The 21,946-nt window shown below is 43.0% G+C and overlaps 1 protein-coding gene across 6 annotated transcripts in view; it reads right to left on the bottom strand.

The window, feature by feature from the left end:
- Positions 1-8,056: 8,056 nt before the first annotated feature.
- Positions 8,057-21,946, bottom strand: part of LOC139265761 (casein kinase I) — a 312,413-nt gene continuing 298,523 nt past the window's right edge. For all 6 annotated transcript variants that reach the window (XM_070883179.1, XM_070883151.1, XM_070883169.1 and 3 more), the window contains one exon: positions 8,057-10,308. In XM_070883179.1, coding sequence (XP_070739280.1) covers positions 10,254-10,308 — 55 coding nt within the window. In that variant the 3' untranslated portion in view covers positions 8,057-10,253. The remainder of the gene's footprint in view (positions 10,309-21,946) is intronic.

Raw genomic sequence — 21,946 nt, forward strand, 5'->3', positions numbered from 1 at the left:
AAACCCGTCGCAAACCGGCCGAAAATCTAGGCCAAGGGGTTCAGTCTGAGATCTCCCTGACCTGTATTTATTGGTCAGTTCCATGTTCAGCAGTGCATTTCAACCCCCAGTCATCAAGTCTCAATTAATATTTTCATGCACAATTTCCCTGTATGTCAAATATGATGCAAACTCCGTTCACAATCCATTAAGGTACTACAAATCTAGAATTAGCACTATTTTTCTATATTACCTCGAATTTCTGGTGTATTCCAGTGAAAAATTAAACAATTGAAAATAGTGCTACAATTCCACAAACCAGCACACAATTCATTGTAAATCTTTGCAGAAAGCTTGTGGGTTGATTTTAACTTAAAGACTATTTCTTGCTTATGATTTCTAGAAAATAACATCAGTAAAATGGGCTCCACTGTACTGCTATGGAAAGGACGTGATATACTTAGCATTGCTTTATAAGTCTGTGTCTGACAATGTCTAAATTAAATTTTCAATCAAAGTCAAGTCCCAAACTTTTAAAAGGCTTAGTACGTATACCCTTCAGTTCTACTAAATAAATCATAGAATATAAATCAGAGTTAGAATAATTAATGCTTCTTTGTTTCTCATATCAACAGTATAGAAATTTAAAAAAATCATTTGGTTATCAAGACAAGCTAACACATAATATCTGATTGCTAAGAGTTTTAGAAAAATGTTTAATAGATTAACCTTATCAGCAATAAACAGATGAAAAACATGTCGGGAAGCTTAAATCTAATGCTGTGATCAGTTCATCTATTATTAATTGAGATTTTCCATAACATCGGCTGAGTTTTAGCTTGACATTCAAATTGACCTTTTACAAGCTCCCATGAGAGTATCCAAAGTTAAGCTATTATCTCCCAACAAAAAAGATATAGCTCCTAATCTATTGTTTCAGTACAATAGAATTTGTGTATCAAAACTATCCATTGTGTATTTGTAGTGACCATAACATTTATATTTAACCAATTATGAACTCAATGGATTTCTAACATGTATAATCAATTTCACACTGCCTTTACTACTATAAAATTTTACGTACACATTTATCCACTATTTTTATTGAATAGCTACAGATTTTCAACAGTTCATCAGGGGCCACTCTGGAAGCTCCCCTTGTTTGCTGAACACATCGGAAGAAAATTAAAATCTGATTGAAAATGGTCTAAGTTCTCAATGACCAGCTGTAAGCTATAGGAGTGTTTGAAGAAAATGACAAGTACAGAATGTTTTACAGCAGTACACAAAATGGTCATAAACCATAAGAATCTTGTTTTATTACAATCTTGCTTAATAAAAATACCTGAAATTCAATTTTTTTTTGAAATTGCCTTCCCTAGACTTCTATTTTTATTTCATGGCATTCTGGTTTCAATGTAGCCTACACTCACGTCTTGCTTTTATATCTCCTATTATAGGAGCCAATTTAAACTCTGGAGTTTTTGTTAAAGCTCGTAATTTATATTTTAGAGTTTTTAAATGGACGATTTTTGTGCCTTCAACACAACTGTTGTAAATACTCCAAACAAGCATCATCATACTGTTACATTTCATTGTTTTTAAAATATTCGCAGTCATTCTTTTCTGTTGCTCTCTGTATTTGTAAATGTGTGAGATGTGTCAGTACTGGAGACTAGAACACACCCAATGTCCATCCTCTCACAATTTCCACCAGGGGTCACTGGAGAGAGATCAAGAATGGGAATTATGATGTTCCCCTCCTAACCTCGGGATGCTGAAGCTAATTGTAACACCCCTAATGCCGCTTTGGTTGATATCAGAAAACTCAGCACAGACTGGGACTGAACACAGCACCTTCTGAATCTGTACAGTTCAGTTACATATTGCTTCTACTAACTGAGCAAGTTAGCATGGGGCAGGGGTAAATTCACAATTGTGTATCTGACTGTCATAATGACTAACTGTTATATCTCCAATGGCCAGGGAAGATTTGTACAGGTCAGCAAATGTAAAAGCACTTAACTGGCTTGTACAGCATGCTGATCATGGCTGTATTTGCCTCCAATGGCAAGTTCAATTCTCTGCATAGCTTCTAAAGGCAGCAGTGCCACCTAGTTTGCATTGCTAGTTTGACACAATCATCAATAAAGCAAGGTAAAAATGGGTATAAAAGTATGTTCACAGTATCTTGAAAAAATAACATTGTCTGGAAGAGGAGAAACACTTAATGCACAAGAATCAAGAGTGAAGCAAATGTGCCAAGCAAGTTAAAGAATTCAGTCAGTACCTTACATAGTCACAATTACATAATCTTCAAAATTGAGGGAGTGCATTTTAGGTAGGATACACAAAGCAGCTTTGTTTAAACATATCAGCATTTATTACCCATCCTTAATTACCCTCGTGGTCAGCCGCCTTCTTGAACCGCGGCATTCCTTGTGGTGAAGGAACTCCCACAGTGCTGTCAGGAGAGAGTTCCAGGATTTTAATCCAGTGACGATGAAGGAACAGCAATATATTTCCAAGTCAGTATTGTGTCTGACTTGCTTGGCAGGTGGTGGTGTTCCCATGGACCTGCTGCCCTTGTCCTTCTACGTGGTAGAAATCTCAGCTTTGGAAGATGCTGTCGAATAAGTCTTAACGAGTTGCTGCAATGCATCTTGTAGATGGTACACACTGCAGCCAGGTGTGCCAGTGGTGGAGTGAATGAATATTTAAGGTGGTGATGGGGTGCCAATCAAGCAGGCTGCTTTGTTCTGGCTGGTTTCCTCCATTGCAACAGTGACAACACTTCAAAAGTACTTCATTGGCTGTAAAGCGCTGTGGGACATCTTCATCAACATAGGCAGTCCCTTGAAATCGAGGAAGATTTGCTTCCACTCTAAAAGTGAGTTCTCAGGTGACTGTACAGTCCAATACGGGAATTACAGTCTCTGTCACAGGTGGGACAGCCGTTGAAGGAAAGGGTGGGTGGGGAGTCTGGTTTGCCACACGCTCCTTCCGCTGCCTGCGCTTGTTTTCTTCATGCTCTCGGTGACAAGACTCGAGGTGCTCAGCACCCTCCCAGATGCTCTTCCTCCACTTAGGGCGGTCTTTGGCCAGGGACTCCCAGGTGCCGGTGGGGATGTTGCACTTCATCAAGGAGGCTTTGAGGGTGTCCTTGAAACGTTTCCTCTGCCCACCTGGAGATTGCTTACCGTATAGGAGTTCCAAGCAGAGCGACATACTGAGGTCGTGAAAGGCGCTATATTAAGAACATAACATAAGAAATAGGAATAGGAGTAGGCCATACAGCCCCTCGAACCTGCTCCGCCATTCAATAAGATCATGGCTGATCTGATCATGGACTCAGCTCCACTTCCCCGCCCGCTCCCCATAACCCCTTATCATTTAAGAAACTGTCTATTTCTGTCCTAAATTTATTCAATGTTCCAGCTTCCAAAGCTCTCTGAGGCAGCGAATTCCACAGATTTACAACCCTCAGAGAAGAAATTTCTCATCTCGGTTTTAAATAGGCGGCCCCTTATTCTAAGATCATGCCCTCTAGTTCTAGTCTCCCCTAGCAGTGGAAACATCCTCTCTGCGTTCACCTTGTCAAGCCCCCTCATAATTGTATACGTTTCGATAAGATCACCTCTCATTCTTATTAATTCCAATGAAAGGAGGCCCAACCTACTCAGCCTTTCCTCATAATGCAACCCCCTCATCCCTGGAATCAACCTAGTGAACCTTCTCTGAACTGCCTCCAAAGCAAGTATATCCTTTCATAAATATGGAAACCAAAACTGCACACAGTATTCCAGGCGTGGCCTCACCAATACCCGATATAGCCGCAGCAAATCTTTGTTTTTATACTCTATCCCCATTGCAATTAAGGCCAAGATACCATTGTCCTTCCTGATCACTTGCTGTAATTGCATACAATCCTTTTGTGTTTCATGCACAAGTACCCCCAGGTCCCGCTGTACTGCGGCACTTTGCAATCTTTCTCCATTTAAATAATAATTTGCTCTTTCATTTTTTTGGGGATTGAAGGCCGATAAATCCCCAGGGCCTGATGGACTGCATCCCAGAGTACTTAAGGAGGTGGCCTTGGAAATAGCGGATGCATTGACAGTAATTTTCCAACATTCCATTGACTCTGGATCAGTTCCTATGGACTGGAGGGTAGCCAAAGTAACCCCACTTTTTAAAAAAGGAGGGAGAGAAAACGGGGAATTATAGACCGGTCAGCCTGACATCAGTAGTGGGTAAAATGATGGAATCAATTATTAAGGATATCATAGCAGCACATTTGGAAAGAGGCGACATGATAGGTCCAAGTCAGCATGGATTTGTGAAAGGGAAATCATGCTTGACAAATCTTCTGGAATTTTTTGAGGATGTTTCCAGTAGAGTGGACAAGGGAGAACCAGTTGATGTGGTGTATTTGGACTTTCAGAAGGCTTTCGACAAGGTCCCACACAAGAGATTAATGTGCAAACTTAAAGCACATGGGATTGGGGGTAGTGTGCTGACGTGGATTGAGAACTGGTTGGCAGACAGGAAGCAAAGAGTAGGAATAAATGGGTACTTTTCAGAATGACAGGCAGTGACTAGTGGGGTACCGCAAGGTTCTGTGCTGGGGCCCCAGCTGTTTACATTGTACATTAATGATTTAGACAAGGGGATTAAATGTAGTATCTCTAAATTTGCAGATGACACTAAGTTGGGTGGCAGTGTGAGCTGCGAGGAAGATGCTATGAGGCTGCAGAGTGACTTGGATAGGTTAGGTGAGTGTGCAAATGCATGGCAGATGAAGTATAATGTGGATAAATGTGAGGTTATCCACTTTGATGGTAAAAACAGAGAGACAGACTATTATCTGAATGGTGACAGATTAGGAAAAGGGGAGGTGCAACGAGACCTGGGTGTCATGGTACATCAGTCATTGAAGATTGGCATGCAGGTACAGCAGGCGGTTAAGAAAGCAAATGGCATGTTGGCCTTCATAGCGAGGGAATTTGAGTACAGGGGCAGGGAGATGTTACTACAGTTGTACAGGGCCTTGGTGAGGCCACACCTGGAGTATTGTGTACAGTTTTGGTCTCCTAACTTGAGGAAGGACATTCTTGCTATTGAGGGAGTGCAGCGAAGGTTCACCAGACTGATTCTTGGGATAGCGGGACTGACATACCAAGAAAGACTGGATCAACTGGGCTTGTATTCACTGGAGTTCAGAAGAATGAGAGGGGATCTCATAGAAACGTTTAAAATTCTGACGGGTTTAGACAGGTTAGATGCAGGAAGAATGTTCCCAATGTTGTGGAAGTCCAGAACTAGGGGTCTCATTCTAAGGATAAAGGGGAAGCCATTTAGGACCGAGATGAGGAGAAACTTCTTCACCCAGAGAGTGGTGAACCTGTGGAATTCTCTACCACAGAAAGTTGTTGAGGCCAATTCACTAAATATATTCAAAAAGGAGTTAGATGTAGTCCTTACGACTAGGGGGATCAAGGGGTATGGCGAGAAAGCAGGAATGGGGTACTGAAGTTGCATGTTCAGCCATGAACTCATTGAATGGCGGTGCAGGCTTGAAGGGCCGAATGGCCTACTCCTGCACCTATTTTCTATGTTTCTATGTTTTAATATAATATAGCCTCTAAGAGATCAAATAAAGAATTTAAGAGGAATTTCTTTACATAGAGAGTGGGGAGAATATGAAATGCACTGGTCCCACAAGACATAGCTCTCAATCTTAATGCCCCTTTCAAAGTGCTCAGAAGAAACAAGATCCATCTCTCATGGCCTCCACTAAGAGAGCCTGACTACCCCCAACCTTACCCTCCCTCACTTCCACATCAACAACCCTTCAGACCTAGGGGCCAAAATTGCCCCTTCCGATAAGGCCTCTAGCCGCCTGAAAGCAGTGGCCACGAGGCAGCACAGAATGGCCGCTGAGTCTCTGCGGAGGGGTAGCCTTTCGTGAGTTTTGGAGCGGTGCCCGGACTGCTCCGCCCGTTTTCCTACCACGGCATGCACGTGCTGATCCCTTACCAACTGGTGGGGACCCCTCGCGAAATTGCCCCTCAGGAAATTGCCCCTTCCCTGGTATTCCCCTGCTGACGATCGGTGCCCCCGACAGCTTTTACTGTCAGTATACTCTCTGTGGCATGGCGGCCCGGCTGCCTTTAAAGGGGAGGGCGGACTGCCGCGGCCCTCATGTTATTTTTTTTTGTTGGCTGACTGCCAGGTTGGTCCGAGAATTATGGCCGCGGGTTCAGCCGGGCCGCAAATAGGCAGCCTGGCACCCTCTTTTGGGTGTCAGGCCGCTGGCCCAGCCGAAACCCTCCCTGATGGCCAGTGTTTGCCACTGAAATGGCTGCAGAGTTTGCAGTGGCTCTCCCCTTTAACTGAAGGGCTGAGGGCCTCGGCTACTCCGCCCCACCCTCACTTCCGCCACCAATATTGGCATAAATCATTGAATTAAAGCTGAAAAGACCACTTATACCCCATGTGATGCTGTATAATAAAAACATAATTTCACTTATTCAAGCACTGTTAATCAGCTGCCCTGATAATATATTGTATGTTACATGGGATAAACAATATATCTGCCAAATTACCATGAGTAACACCACTGAAAATTCACTAGTACAGATTAAAGAAAAGGCGTCAACCGATAAATGCCACATTTTGTTACAGATGCAAAGCAATATTTAAAAAAAAGACAGATCCACTCATTTAATGCTGCACGTCTTTTTGGAGCCTGAAACTGGCCAGCATGTTCCAATCTTTACTGGTTGACTCATAAAAGTAGCAATTACACTCTAACTGAACGGAAGCTTCATTTATTTGGTGGCCTTTAAGGGCACAGCTTCACCTTAGCAGCAGAATAACATGTTGTACATTGCATGACACAATACTCCTATCCTTCTAAATAGTGTATCATCCAACTTACCATATGCAAGTTTTGAAACCATTGCTCTTTCAGCCAATTTGACTGTATTGGAGAAAAGCGAAGATAATTCACACATCAGAACTCCTATTATTTGACATTATGTACTTACACATTCAGAGGCCATGCGTTCCATACTAATTCACATTATTACTTGTGTCTTAAAATCTCTCTGAACATAATAAAGAGACCTTTCAAAAAGAATGTCACATGTGCAATGTCCTTGTTGTCCTAATAAAGTAGTACAGTGCCTTAGACTAATCAACGCAAATGACATTCTACAATCCAGCTAATTGCATATTAAACCAGCAACAGAAATTCATAGACCTCATCCTTCAGTGATGGTCCTTTTATTAATTAATTTAATAACACATATTTATAACATACACTGCTGTCTCTCTCTTTTTCATGTATCTGTGATCTACTTTGATAATGTAATATATGTCGAGGACAGCACACTACAAAATGTCGTCTAAAGGAATATGAATGTTCTTTTTTAAAACTGATCTTGTAATAGATGCAACTCAGAGACATGAATTAATAGTGGAGTTGGGAAAAACAACATCTATTTGATCAGAAAGCATGCTTTTTGCGCTAAAATAATGAATTAGACAAATGTTTGCCTGTATAAACTTACTCAATATATCAAAAATTAACGATTTACTTAAAAAACACAAGGACTGAATGCACTCCAAGTAAGAACTTCAACTTAGTTGTACCATCAATCATTGCTCAGACTCTTATTTTTGAGGACTATTTGAAGACAACAGGATGGCAGCATGGAAATAAACCATTGAATACAAAGCAACCTTCAATATTTTATAACAAAAATTCTACTTACCTGGATAACTACATTTTCCAATCTATACCCACAATAAACATGTTAGGTATTAGCTACTGGTGTGAAACAACTAATTATAACTGTCAAAAATATAAAAAATATTCAATCAAATTGCTTTAAGCTGTTAAACAGTAGAAACAAATAGCATCATGTAATAAAAACAGAAAATGCTGGAAATACTCAGCAGGTCAGTCATGGGACAAGCAAAGAAACAAAAGATGAGTCTAGACTTCACTTGTCCCATTACCATCTCCCTTTGTCTTGCAATGTTGCGATGAACAAAAATGGCAGTCTCATTTTAAAAAAAACTACTTTTATTTTTTTTCAGTTACATATTGGGAAACAGAGATGTATTACATCACTTGTACAGTCAGGCAGAGTTCACTTTATTAGTATTGACAGAAAAGCGATGACTGCATAAAATTGTTGGCCTAAACTGAACAAAGCTGCATTTTCCAACCATGACCAGCTTGCATCATGAGAAAGAAACTTCTTCCCAGGCGTAAAATGCAGCACTTGAATTCTTGCCAATAAGCTTGTGTAAATGTACTGGTCTTCGTTGCAGCGAACGAAAGGTGGTTGATTCGTTTGTAAAGATTACAGTCCATAATTACATTAATATACAACACACTTTCCTTGCTATTTGTGACAACATCATGTTGTACACACTGTACAGGCAAAAGAAATACTACCAATGAAAGTAAATTGAAAGTGATGTTCAAATTTATGGAGGTACAGAAATAATACTGTACTTATTTACACACATTATGTAATTAAAGGAAAAAAGATTTGGTCAAATACTGCAGACACAGAGTGGTTCCCTGCCCATTATGATTTGCAGTTTCATGTTAAAATATTCTGCCTTGTCTTCCAGTCTTTCTAACCCAAACGTGAAGAAGTTTGCATACAACATATTATTTGAATTTAATACATTGCATCAGACATAATCCAGAACTCGACGTTGTTGATCAAAAAAAGTGTCAATAATATCCAGCGCAAGATTGAAACTAAAAACACTGTATAAAACAGTTGATAAACACTGCACAACATTGGAAATCCCAGTGATGTATTTAAACGTCTGTGGAAACAAACTGTTGAGCAGAGGATGGAAAACGGAATGAGATGTTTCATAGAACAGCTGGTCTGTTCACAATGCAGGCACTTCAAGGGTTTATAGGGAAAGTACCTGACCCATCTCCAGAATGAAGTCTTTGAACAGCTGCGATTACGATAAGAAAGGAATGTTTCACATACAACTGCACAGTTTGGGTACCACAGCTATTAAATGCAAAAGGCAATATTATCTGACCCATTTCTTTCACATTCTTACTTTAGCTTTTCATCAAAGAACTACTTTATGGATTAGACGTAGTGCATCTAAGTTGCCTGGCAATACAGGATGCACTGAAGTTTGCCAGGACTTGCCTAAAATCCATTTAGGCCAAAACATTTGGTGTGTTAATTAGTTCCTTCGAGATACACTTCCCTCTTTATCCACCATCACAGCTTTACTCTATGTCCTGCCCCATAGTACATTTCAAGGCATGATCAGAACACCTTTTAACCTCCTTCATTCTCCAAACTCTGGACATTCAGCATCAATCTGTCCATACATCAGGAAGCACAGTTTACATTTTACAAACATGTCATAATATCATACAATAAGCACATGCTGCCCTTTCTACTACATTGCTTCTCCATTAGGAGGTAAATAAAGCAGGTATTGTTTGTACACATGAATGTCTACAGCTGTCTCATGTTGTACATACTGTAATAGTGCAACAGCCATGAATTACCACCCGCTGAATCGATCCAATTCTTTCCACAGTACCTCTGGACAGTGACTTCTTCAAAAGACAGGTAAAGACAGCATAAAATTTAATACTGAAAATTCTGTGCAGATGTCTTCAACTAAGACAAATGAAGGGTAAATGTAGAATTCAGAATTTGTTGTGTTTTTTGCCCCCAAGTTTCTTCATTTGTTAGGACAGTGATAATCATGCCTTGGGTCCTCCAGTTGGCAGACCAAATATCTGGCTATGCAGTTACTACAGATCTATTCAAAGCAGCTCCTGTGTAGACAAAATTCATTCTCGACTTGCAACTGTTCTGAGGTTATCATCACCAAGCACCGTACAATATCCCTGCCTTCCATATGCCGGGACCAAATCAACCCTTTTTAAAATTGCAGCTTGATTTGGTTGAAGTCAAGTGAACAGTTTTTCTTTCATACATTACCTGACAAGAGGTCCCTCTTTCAACCTCAAAATATGAACACACAAATTTCTGATGAAGCATAGTTTCAAGATGAAGACTGAAGAAATAAAAACAAAATACCCACATAAGACAACCACCCAAATCACTGGGCAAAAACATAAGGAAAAAGTCCTTTGATAAAGTCTGTTGTCACTGCAGAGATGATTGGTTTCTTGTTTATAATGAGACAGCAGATGAACAAGTAAGTAACTCTCCATGATCAGACGGTTTCCAGAGTCATTTGTGACGTTGAATAGTTTTCCTTTTTCTCCGCTTGAAGAAACAGCAGCACCTGTGATTGTTTGAGAGGAAAACAAAATCTCATTCAGAAACTGAACAGAAAAAAAATCTAATTGATTTAACCACAGTTATAATTTAGTCAAAACTCCTAACAAAATGTTATATTTGCTGATATACATTTGCTTAAATTTGATTCATACATCTATGACATGAATTTTATTTTGATCGTATATATGTAGAGAAGGAGGAGGGCGAGGGGCGGGCAAGAGAAGAAGGGAGGGGCGGGGGGGAGAGAGAGAAGGGAGGGGTGGGGGGGAGAGAGAGAAGGGAGGGGCGGGGGGGAGAGAGAGAGAAGGGATGGGCGGGGCGGAGAGAGAAAAGGGAGGGGCGGGGGGAGAGAGAAAAGGGAGGGGCGGGGGGGAGAGAGAGAGAAGGGAGGGGCGTGGGGGGAGAGAGAGAAGAGAGGGGCAGGGGGGAGAGAGAGAAGAGAGGGGCAGGGGGAAGAGAGAGAAGGGAGGGGCGGGGGGGAGAGAGAGAAGGGAGGGGTCGGGGGGGAGAGAGAGAAGGGAGGGGCGGGGGGGAGAGAGAGAAGAGAGGGGCAGGGGGGAGAGAGAGAAGGGAGGGGCGGGAGGGAGAGAGAGAAGGGAGGGGTCGGGGGCGAGAGTAGAGAGGGGCTGGGAGAGAGAAAGGGGGAATCAGAGAAGGAGGAGCGGGGGGGAGAGAGAAGGGAGGGGCAGGGGGGGGAGAGAGGAGGGAGGGGCGTGGGGAGAGGGGGGGAAGGGGGGAGAACAGAGAAGGGAGAGGGGGCAGAGAAGGGAGAGGGGGCAGAGAAGGGAGGGGGAGGCAGAGAAGGGAGGGAGAGGAAGAGAAGAGAGGGGGGGGAAGAGAAGAGAGGGGGGGGAAGAGAAGAGAGGGGGAAACAGAGATGGACCTCAGATTAATGCCTTCATCTGAAAGACAGCACCTCCAACGGTGCAGCACTCCCTCAGTATTGCACCAGGAGTGTCAGCCAAGATTTTTGTGCTCCAGTCTCTGGAGTGGGAGTTGAACCCACAACCTTCTGAAACAGAGGCACGAGTGCTACCAATTGAACTGAACAGAAAGAGAAACACCCTAAAATAGAGGAAAAGCAACTATATATTCATCCAGGCTATCTGGATTTGGGAAGTTATCCGAAGCTAGAAATGTTAAGGGCTCCTATGACATACTTATCTACTCCTTTACTTTCTAGAATGCACGCGTATTATAGAAAAAATATGGCGCATCATGCAATAGGTTGAGATGAGTATTTTCTGCAAATGACAGGCATGCAGAAACAAAGAAGATAAATAATATACTAGACTGGGAGAAAATAAAAGTATACTGAGTAGAATGCCGTTTTTCTTTCAAAATATATAACTTACAAAATGTGGAGGGGTATTTGGCAGAAAACTGAGCACTGCCCTTTTATTACCGAGAAAATGAATTTGAATTGAACTAAGTCTACATAGGAACTGGAGTCGGCCATTCAGCCCCTCGAGCCTTCTCTGCCATTCAATTAGATCCTGGCTAATCTATACCTCAACTCCATCTGATCCAAGTCTGATCAAAGGCATAGTCCTCAATTGGCTGTAATGTTCATTATTGAACGAAGCAAAGGCAGTTTCAATCAAGTTTCTACCATTAATACACTCAACCTCCTTTTGAGGTTGGGGTGAAGGTATCCAACCTTGGTTGTACCTGACCAGAGTCCTTGCACTAATAGTAGGTTGAAACATGGAAACTTGTTCTTTTTTATGCCTCACCATTTTCTCCCCTTCTCTATCTTCTGAAAGTTTTAAACCTTGCTTGGGTAGCTCCTTGTTCTCTCCCCGAGTAACTCATCCAAAATACTGTGATTCATGCGACTGAATTAACTGCGTTCATATAATGCATCACGGCTGAGTCCAGTCTTATTCTCACAAAATGTTGACACATGCATTCAAGCAGTTATCATTGGATAGCTACTGCAGTGGCAACAACAGCCAATTTTCAAGTGTCTAACTTTCCCTGCAAACATATTTAATTTGGCTATTATGGAAAAAGTTCCATATAAATATCCTTCTTCCTCTGAACTTCTGTACCCTGATATTCGAACCTTTCAGCATAATGAAAAATTTACTTGGCATTATTTTGTCAATTCTCTTCGTAATTTTGATTAAACATTTGGGGGAGAATTTCCAGTGCTTTGCCCCGGAGCAGCAGCGGTGAGGTCTTTTGGGTGGGCAGTCAGCCACCAGCGGCACATGAGGGTTTTTGGGTCCGGTTTTGCGGCGCCCGGAGCAGTACCGCCTGGAAGAGCTGCAGCGCCCCTGGTTGTGACACCGACGCATTTTGACTCCAGGCTGACCCGTACACCCTGCAGCACGCCCAGCTTTGAATGCCTGGGAAATTGAGCAAGGAATCTATAATGACTGCAGAGAGATAAGTAATGCAGGCCCCAAGGTAAATGTGATTGTTGTTTCTTTTACATTTTTTTTGTGATTTACGTTGTGGTGACGTGGCCTATGTATTGGGAATGTTTTTGTGGTTTTTTCTCAGGTCTTTATTTCTCCCCAGGTGTCTCACGGAGTGCTCCCAGGCCAGCATTTCAGCTCTGGATTTTCCCATGTTAACGCCCAAGAGAGGTGTACAATGGCTCCCTTAGCGCTGCGCCCCAGATTCAGGGCCCAGCTGCCCAATTTTGATGACTGAGGTGCAAACTATTCCTGGGCGCAAACTTTACCACCGTGCCACCATTACCACCCCGAAATCATCAAAGCCGAAAATCCAGCCTTGGGACCTCACCCATGTGGCATATTTGTTATGTGCGAATCTAGGCAGTGAGTATCAGTGTGTGTGCGTGCGTGCGTGTATCTAACCTTCTGACACACCAGTGAGAGGCTATTCACCCGCTCAGTGTGCTAGAAGGGATTCCCTAATTCACCTGATCCACATCTAACTGGGGGACGGGGTGGGTGAAAGAGAGAGGGAGAGATAACATGATCCATCTTCCTGTCGAGATCACATTCTTGCTTTCATCCTCCACCAACCCCCCCCTTTTGACTGGGATCACGTTCTTCCTCTCTCCCCTCTTTGTGCTCTAAACCACCCCCCAGCCTCACCCCAGTCACCAGGTTCCTGTACTTCTCTTCCAACTCTGTCTTCTTCAGTTCCTATCTTTTTCCCCCATCCCCGAGTTCCTGACCTTCTCAATGCTGGAGTTCCTGACCTGCTCCTCCGCCTTCCCGCCACTCCCCCCTCCTCCCTCACATTTTCCCACATTATACTCCATCTGACAAATGTTTGCCCTCTTATTTAGCCTATCTATATCCCTTTGCAGATTTTGTGTGTCCTTCTCACAATTTGCTTTCCCACCCATCTTTGTATCATCAGCAAACTTGGCTACATTACACTCGGTCCCTTCATCCAAGTCATTAATATAGAGTGTAAATAGTTGAGGACCCAGCACCGATCCCTGCAGCACCCTACTCGTCACTGTTTGCCAACCGAAAAATGACTCATTTATCCCGACTCTGTTTTCTGTTAGTTAGCCAATCCTCTATCCATGCTAATATATTACCCCCAACCCCGTGAACTTTTATCTTGTGCAGTAACTTTTTATGTGACACCTTATCGAATGCTTTCTGGAAATCCAAATACACTACATCCACTGGTTCCCCCTTCTCCAACCTGCTCGTTACATCCTCAAAGAACTCCAGCACATTTATCAAACATGATTTTCCTTTCATAAAACCATGCTGACTCTGCTTGATTGAATTATGCTTTTCCAAATGTCCCGCTACTGCTTCCTTAATGATGGACTCCAGCATTTTCCCAACGACAGATATTAGGCTAACTGGTCTATAGTTTCCTGCTTTTTGTCTGCCTCCTTTTTTAAGTAGGGGCGTTACATTTGCGGTTTTCCAATCCACTTGGACCGCCCCAGAATCCAGGGAATTTTGGTAGATTACAACCAATGCATCCACTATATCTGCAGCCACTTCTTTTAAGACCCTAGGATGTAAGCCATTAGGTCCAGGGGACTTGTCTGCCTTTAGTCCCATTATTTTACCGAGTACTACTTTAGTGATAACGATTATATTAAGTTCCTCCCTCCCTATAGCCCCTTGATTATCCACTATTGGGATGTTTTTAGTGCCTTCTACCGTGAAGACCAATACAATCTATTTGTTCAACATCTCTGCCATTTCCCTGTTTTCCATTATTAATTCCCCAGTCTCATCCTCTAGGAGACCAACATTTACTTTAGCCACTCTTTTCCTTTTTATGTACCTGTAGAAACTCTTAATATCTGTTTTTATATTTCGTACTAGTTTACTTTCATAATCTATATTCCCTCTATCATTTTTTTTTAGTCATTCTTTGTTGGCTTTTAAAAGTTTCCCAATCCTCTGGCCTCCCACTAGTCTTGGCCACTTGTTTTCAATTTGATACTATCCCTTATTTCCTTAGTTAGCCATGGATGGTTATTCCTTCGCTTAGTCTTTCCTTCTCATTGGGATATAATCTTGTTGCGAGTTATGAAATATCTCCTTAAATGTCTGCCAATTCTCTTCAACCGTCCCATCCTTTAATCTATTTTCCCAGTCCACTTTAGCCAACTCTGCCCTCATACCTTTGTAGTCTCCTTTATTTAAGCTTGGGATACTGGTTTGAGTTCCAACTTTCTCACTTTCTAACTGAATTTGAAATTCAACCATGTTGTGGTCACTCATTCCTAGAGGATCCTTTACTAGGAGATCATTTATAATCCTGTCTCATTACACTGTACCAGATCTAAGATCGCCTGGTTGCTGGTTGGTTCCGCAATGTACTGTTCAAGGAAACTATCCCGGATACACTCTATGAAATCTTTCTCAAGGCTACCCTGGCCAATTTGCTTTGTCCAAACAATATGAAGGTTAAAATTGCCCATGATTATTGCTGTTCCTTTATTACAAGCCTCCATTATTTCTTGATTTATACTCCGTCCAACAGTGTAGCTACTGTTAGGGGGCCTATAGACTATGCCCACCAGTGACTTTTTCCCCTTATTATTCCTCATCTCCACCCAAACTGACTCAACATCTTGATCTTTTGAGCCAATATCGTTTCTCACTAACGCACTGATCACCTCCTTTATTAACAATGCTACCCCACCTCCTTTTCCTTTCCGTCTGTCCTTCCGAATTGTCAAATAGCCCTGAATATTTAGTTCCCAGTCCTGGTCACTTTGCAACCACGTTTCTGTAATGGCTAGCAGATCATATCTATTTGTGCTGTCAACTCGTGTATTTTGTTACAAATGTTATGTGCATTCAGATAAAGAGCTTTAAAAAATGTTTTTAACCATTTTTTCCTGCTTTGATCACACTTTCTGATTCACCTTTATGTTTATACATTCTGTCCCTTCCTGGCACGCTCTGGTTTTCAAACGTGGAATTGTGGGAAAGATGGGCATGAATTTGGGAGACGACAACCCGTTCAAGAATTTTGGAACGGAAAGGAAGTTTAGAGATGGGGCTGGATCCTGGACTTCATAAATAGAGGCATAGAGTACAAAAGCAAGGAAGTTATGATGAACCTTTATAAAACACTTTCTGGGCACCACACTTTAGAAAGGATGTGAAGGCCTTAGAGAGGGTGGAGAATAGATTTACAAAGATGTTTCCAGGGATGAGGGACTTCAGTCACATGGATAGACTGGAGAAGCTGGGGTTATTCTCCTTAGAGCAGAGAAAGTTGAGGAGATTTGATAGAAGTATTCAATATCATGAGGGATCTAAGACAGAGTAGATAGAGAGAAACTGTTCCCATTGGCAGAAGGATCGAGAACCAGAGGGCACAAATTAAAGGTGATTGGCAAAAGAACCAAAGATGACATAAGGAAAAACTTTTTTACGCAGCAAGTGGTTAGGATCCGGAATGCACTGCCTGAAAGGCTGGTGGAGGCAAACTCAAATCGTGGCTTTCAAAAGGGAATTGAATAAGTACCTGAAGGAAACAAATTTGCAGGGCTACGGGAAAGGGTGGAGAAGTGGGACTAGCTGAAGGGCTCTTGCAGAGAGCTGGCACGGGCTCAATGAGCCGAATGGCCTCCTTAATAAGAACAGAAGAATTAGGAGCAGGAGTAGGCCATTTGGCCCCTTGAGCCTGCTCTACCATTTAATAAGATCATGGCTGATCTGATCTTGCGCTCAGCTCCACTTCCCTGTCCGCTCCCCATAACCCTTCTCTTCCTTATCCTTCAAAAATCTGTCTATCTCCACCTTAAATATATTCAAAGACCCAGCCTCCATCGCTCTTTGGGACAGAGAATTCCACAGCTTTACAACCCTCAGAGAAGAAATTCCTCCTCATCTCAGTTCTAAATGGGCGACCCCTTATTCTGAAACTATGCCTCCTAGTTCTAGATTCCCTCACGAGTGGAAACATTCTCTCTGCATCCATCTTATCGAGCCCCCTCAGTATCTTATATGTTTCAGTAAGATCACCTTTCATTCTTCTGAACTCCAATGTGTATAGGCCCAACCTGCTCAACCTTTCTTCATAAGTCAACCCCCTCATCTGTGGAATCAACCTAGTGAGAGCCTTCTCTGAACTGCCTCCAATGCAAATATATCCTTCCTTAAATAAGGAGACCAAAACTGTGTGGCCTCACCAATACCCTGCACAGTTGTAGCAGGACTTCCCTGCTTTTATACTCTACCCCCATTGCAATAAAGGCCAACATTCCATATGCCTTTAGTGCTGTAACCATTCTATGAGGCCTGATCACGTTCTTATTCAGGGTTCACATGTGCACATTTCAGTAAAGATCAGTGAATAACAGTATGTAGAGTTATATAGGCCCTGATAGTGACTTGGAACAAGCAGAGAAGCCTGTTTGCAGAGCGGGGGGGAGGAAGGGGCGTTGCGGGGGAGAAATCCTGGGAATGCAGAGCTCTTGCCAAATTTGACTCCTTTTCCCGCCCGGCAGCTGGCCAGTCTAAATGGCTGGCTGGCTGCCCGGCAGGAAAGCCAGTTGTAGAAGGCTGCAGGCTCGGGACCGTTGAGGAGGGAGGAAGGACCGGGAAACATCGTGGGTAGGTGAGGGTAGTCAGACTAGCAATCAGGAGGGCGAGGGGACAGATTGTGGCAGAGCATTTGCTTGAGTTTCCTGAGCCCTGGAAACCTGGCCAGCCAGTGTTAAATTTAAATCGCTGCAAAAATATTAGGAACAGAACCATATTTACATATTATAATACAGACCGGCATCTCCTGATGACGCGAATCCTGCCATGGTTAAAACGGAAGTAGGCGCATACGTGCCAGGTTGGTTTCGCGGGGATTTAAATAATCAAATGTTAGATCTTGATTATATACCTCCCTCCCCCATAGAGTCTACAACACAGAAGCAGCCATTCGACCCAACTGGTCTATGCTGCCGTTTATGTTCCATACGAGCCTCCTCCTACCACCAGTAGGTGCAAGACTGACCGCAATTTTAGAATTCCACCAACACTTTGCCTGAGATTTATTAGCTCAGAGCAAACCTGGGATTGAACTCGGGACTTTCTTAGCTGATATTTGCTTCAATATTTGCAAACTGGGGATGGTTGGAAATCAGTCTGGAACCTTGTTAACTGCTGGAATGCTAGAGTGAGCATGCATGGACTTGTAATAATATGATTTAACTGTACAAGGTTCCTTTAGGTTTGTTGAAATGGGACGTTGTTGCTTTATTTTAAGCATCTTTCAGTTTAATTAGACCACATTCAGATTGTATTAATGGTGCCCTTCAGAAGGGGCACTTGTGGTGCTGACATCTGTCAGCTGACACTGGGGCAATCCTATTGGTCTGCTTAAAATAGGCCCATTAAGCTTATCCCTCTAGTATTTAAACTCAGCTTGCAACGTATCAAAGTGCGTCGCGGTCAATCTTTCATTCTGCAAAGTTCTGGATCTGAGCTGCATTCAGTCAGAAGATATGTAGAACATAAGCAGTGACATCTCCCTACAGAACGTATGGGCGGAAAAATATGTGATACTATTTCTGCAATGCCAAATAGCCTAAGGAGCACCGATGCAGATCTAGGAGCAGGTCACTTGCATGCTGTCTCGGCAGGACACAGTGGAAGAAATATAGTGATAACTTCTACAGGGCAAAGAAACATGAAATGCTAATGGTAATTGAACCAGGAAAAGGTTTATTATCTCAGCAATTTTGAGGGAGAGATAAGATGAAACTCATTTTTCCACTCTGCAAATGCTTTTATTATAGATTAAGTGATGAGAATTATTAGTTATATTTAGCTTTAATACTAGTGAGTAAACTGCTGAATCTTGACACTATTTCATAAATTAGGGATTGATATGCATACAGACCTATATGACTTAGGATTACTCATTTATGCACAACAAAGCCCCAAATCAAAGAGTTCTGGCTCAGGTTTCCAGGGCATCTGTTATGTTGTATAATATGTGTAAATTCCTTATTTTCCATATGTCCGTTTATGAACAATCACCATTCTGAATAAATGCAAACAGGTGAAGCCTGTTTGGGTGGAAATTTGATCTGTGTATCACAAAGTACATTGGATGTAGAAAGCACAGTATTACAGAAGACTGTCGACATAGATCAAAAGAAAGACTTGCATTTATATAGCGCCTTTGATGACCATTGGACGTCTCAAAGCACTTTACAGCCAATTAGATACTTTTAGAGTGTAGACATTTGTTGTGATGTGGGCAACACGGCAGCCAGCTTGCGCACAGCAAAACTCCCACAAACAGCAATGTGATAATGACCACATAATATGTTTTTGTTATGTTGATTGAGGGATAAATATCGGCCAGGACACCAGGGATAATGGTTGTTGGGTGTTTTTGTGACTGGAAGGCTGTATCCAGTGGGGTTCTGCAGGGCTCAATGCTGGGTCCCTTGCTTTTTGTGGTATATATCAATGACTTTGAACTTGAATGTTGGGGGTATGATTAAGAAACATAGAAAATAGGTGCAGGAGTAGGTCATTCAGCCCTTTGAGCCTTCACCATCATTCAATATGATCATGGCTGATCATGCAACTTTAGTACCCCATTCCTGCATTCTCTCCATACCCCTTGATCCCTTTAGCTGTAAGGGCCACATCTAACTCCCTTTTGAATATATCTAACGAACTGGCCTCAACAACTTTCTGTGGTAGGGAATTCCACAGGTTCACAATTTTCTGAGTGAAGAAGTTTCTCCTCATCTCGGTCCTAAATGGCTTACCCCTTATCCTGAGACTGTGACCCTGGTTCTGTACTTTCCCAACATCGGGAACATTCTTCCTGCATCTAACCTGTCCAATCCCGTCAGAATTTATGTTTCTATGAGATCCCCTCTCATTCTTCTAAATTCCAGTGAATATATGCCTAGTCGATCCAGTCTTTTTTCATGTCAGTCCTGCCATCCCAGGAATCAGTCTGGTGAACCTTCGCTCCATTTTGCATCCAATTTCCACCCTTCCCTCACCTTCACACGGTCCATCTCCGACTCTTCCCTTCCTCGACTTCTCTGTCTCCATTTCTGGGAATAAGCTTTCGACCAGTATCCACTATAAGCCCATTGACTCCCACAGCTATCTGGACTACACTTCCTCCCACCCCGCATCCTGTAAGGACTCCATTCCATTCTCCCAGTTTCTCAGTCTCCGTTGCATCTGCTCTGATGACACTACCTTTCACACTCGTGCCTCTGACATGTCTTCCTTTTTCCTTAACCTAGGATTCCCCTCCGCCGTGGTTAACATGGCCTTCGACCGTGTCCATTCTATTTCCCGCACCTCTACTCTCACCACTTCCCCTCCCTCTCAGAACCACGGCAGGAATCCCCTTGTCCTCACCGTTCACCCCACCAGCCTCCACATTCAACGGATCATTTTCCGCCACCTCCAGCATGGTCCCACCCCCAATCACAACTTCCCCTCCCCTCCCCTCTCAGCGTTTCAAAGGGACCGCTCCGTCCGAGACACCCTGATCCATTCTGCAGTCACCCCCAGCACGCCCTCCCCCTTCCCACGACACCTTCCCGTGCAAGCGCAGGAGATGCAACACCTGCTCTTTTACATCCTCCTTTCCCACTATCCAGGATCCCAAATACTCCTTCCAGGTGAAATGGCGATTTACTTGTACTTTTCAATTTAGTATACTGTATCGATGCTCACGATGTGGTCTCTTCTACATTGGGGAGAACAAGCGTAGATTGGGTGACCGCTTTGCTGAACACCTCCATTCAGTCCGTAAGTGTGACCCTGAGCTTCCAGTCACCTGTCACTTTAATTCTACACTCCACTCCACTCCCACTCTGATATCTCCGTCTTCAGACTCCTGCATGTTCCAATGAAGCTTAATGTAAGCTCGAGAAACAGCACCTCATCTTTCGTTTAGGCATTTTGCAGCCTTCTGCATTCAACATCGAATTCAATAATTTCAGAGCATAACCTCTGACCATTTTTGGCTCCCTTCCTTCCACCCCCTCCCCCCACCCCCCGCTCCGCCCCCCCGCCACCCCCCCCCCCCCCCCCCCGTCCCACCTCCCCTCCCCTCCACCATCTCATCTTAGGTTTTTTCTCTTTTATTTTTCTCTTTGTCTCTAATGACAGCTGGTCATTACTCTGCCATTCACACCTTATTCGGATTAACCATTTTCTAACTTCTGTCATTACCATTTCAATTCGGCCCATCATCCCTTTTTCTCTCTAATCTCTCCTGCCTTCCACCCTATCACAGACCTTCCCTTTTGTTCTTCCTCCCCCTTTCAGTGCTTAAGAATGTGCTCTTTTCAAACATTTGGCAGTTCTGACGAAGTGTCGTCGACCTGAAACATTAACTCTGTTTCTCTCTCCACAGACCCGCTGAGATTTCCAACGTTCTCCGTTTTTATTTCAGATTCCAGCATCTGCAGTATTTTGCTTTTGTTTTTTTACAAGAATGCTGCCTGGACTGGAGAATTTTGGCTATGAGATGCTGGGTCTGTTTTCTTTGGAACAGAGGAGACTGAGGGGGAAAACTGATTGAGATGTATAAAATTATGAGGGCCTGGATAGAGTGGATAGGAAGGATCTGTTTCCCTTGGCAGAGGAGTCAACAACCAGGAGGCATAGATTTAAAATAATTTGGGGGATGTATAGAGGAGATATGAAGGGAAATTTCTGTACACAGAGGGTGGTGGGACTCTGGAACTCACTGCCTGAAAGGGTGGTAGAGACAGAAAGCCTCATCACATTTAAAAAATACTTGGATGTGCACTTAAAGTGCTGTAACCTAAAGGCTACGGACCAAGAGCTGGAAAGTGGGATTAGGCTGGAAAAGCTCTTGGTCGGCCGGTATGGACACGGTGGGCTGAAATGGCCTCCTTTCGTGCTGTAAATTTCTATGATTCTATGACAGCACCTCCGACTGTGCAGCACTCCCTCAGCACTGCACTGGAGTGTCAGCCTAGATTTTTGTGCTCAAGTTTCTGGAGTGCAACTTGAACCCACAGCCTTCTGACTCAGAGGCGAGAGTGCTACCCACTGAGCTGCAGCTGACGCACTCGACATTGGCCCAGGTGTTCACTTTCAAAAGGGAATTGGATAAATACTTTGACAGGTTATATGCTTTACTATACAAGGGGAGTTATAAAATGCCTGTAGTTATCTTTCTTTCAGTCCAGTGATCTTTTGAGT

The sequence above is a fragment of the Pristiophorus japonicus genome, chromosome 1 (genome assembly GCF_044704955.1).
Source record: "Pristiophorus japonicus isolate sPriJap1 chromosome 1, sPriJap1.hap1, whole genome shotgun sequence".
Lineage (NCBI taxonomy): Eukaryota > Metazoa > Chordata > Chondrichthyes > Pristiophoridae > Pristiophorus > Pristiophorus japonicus.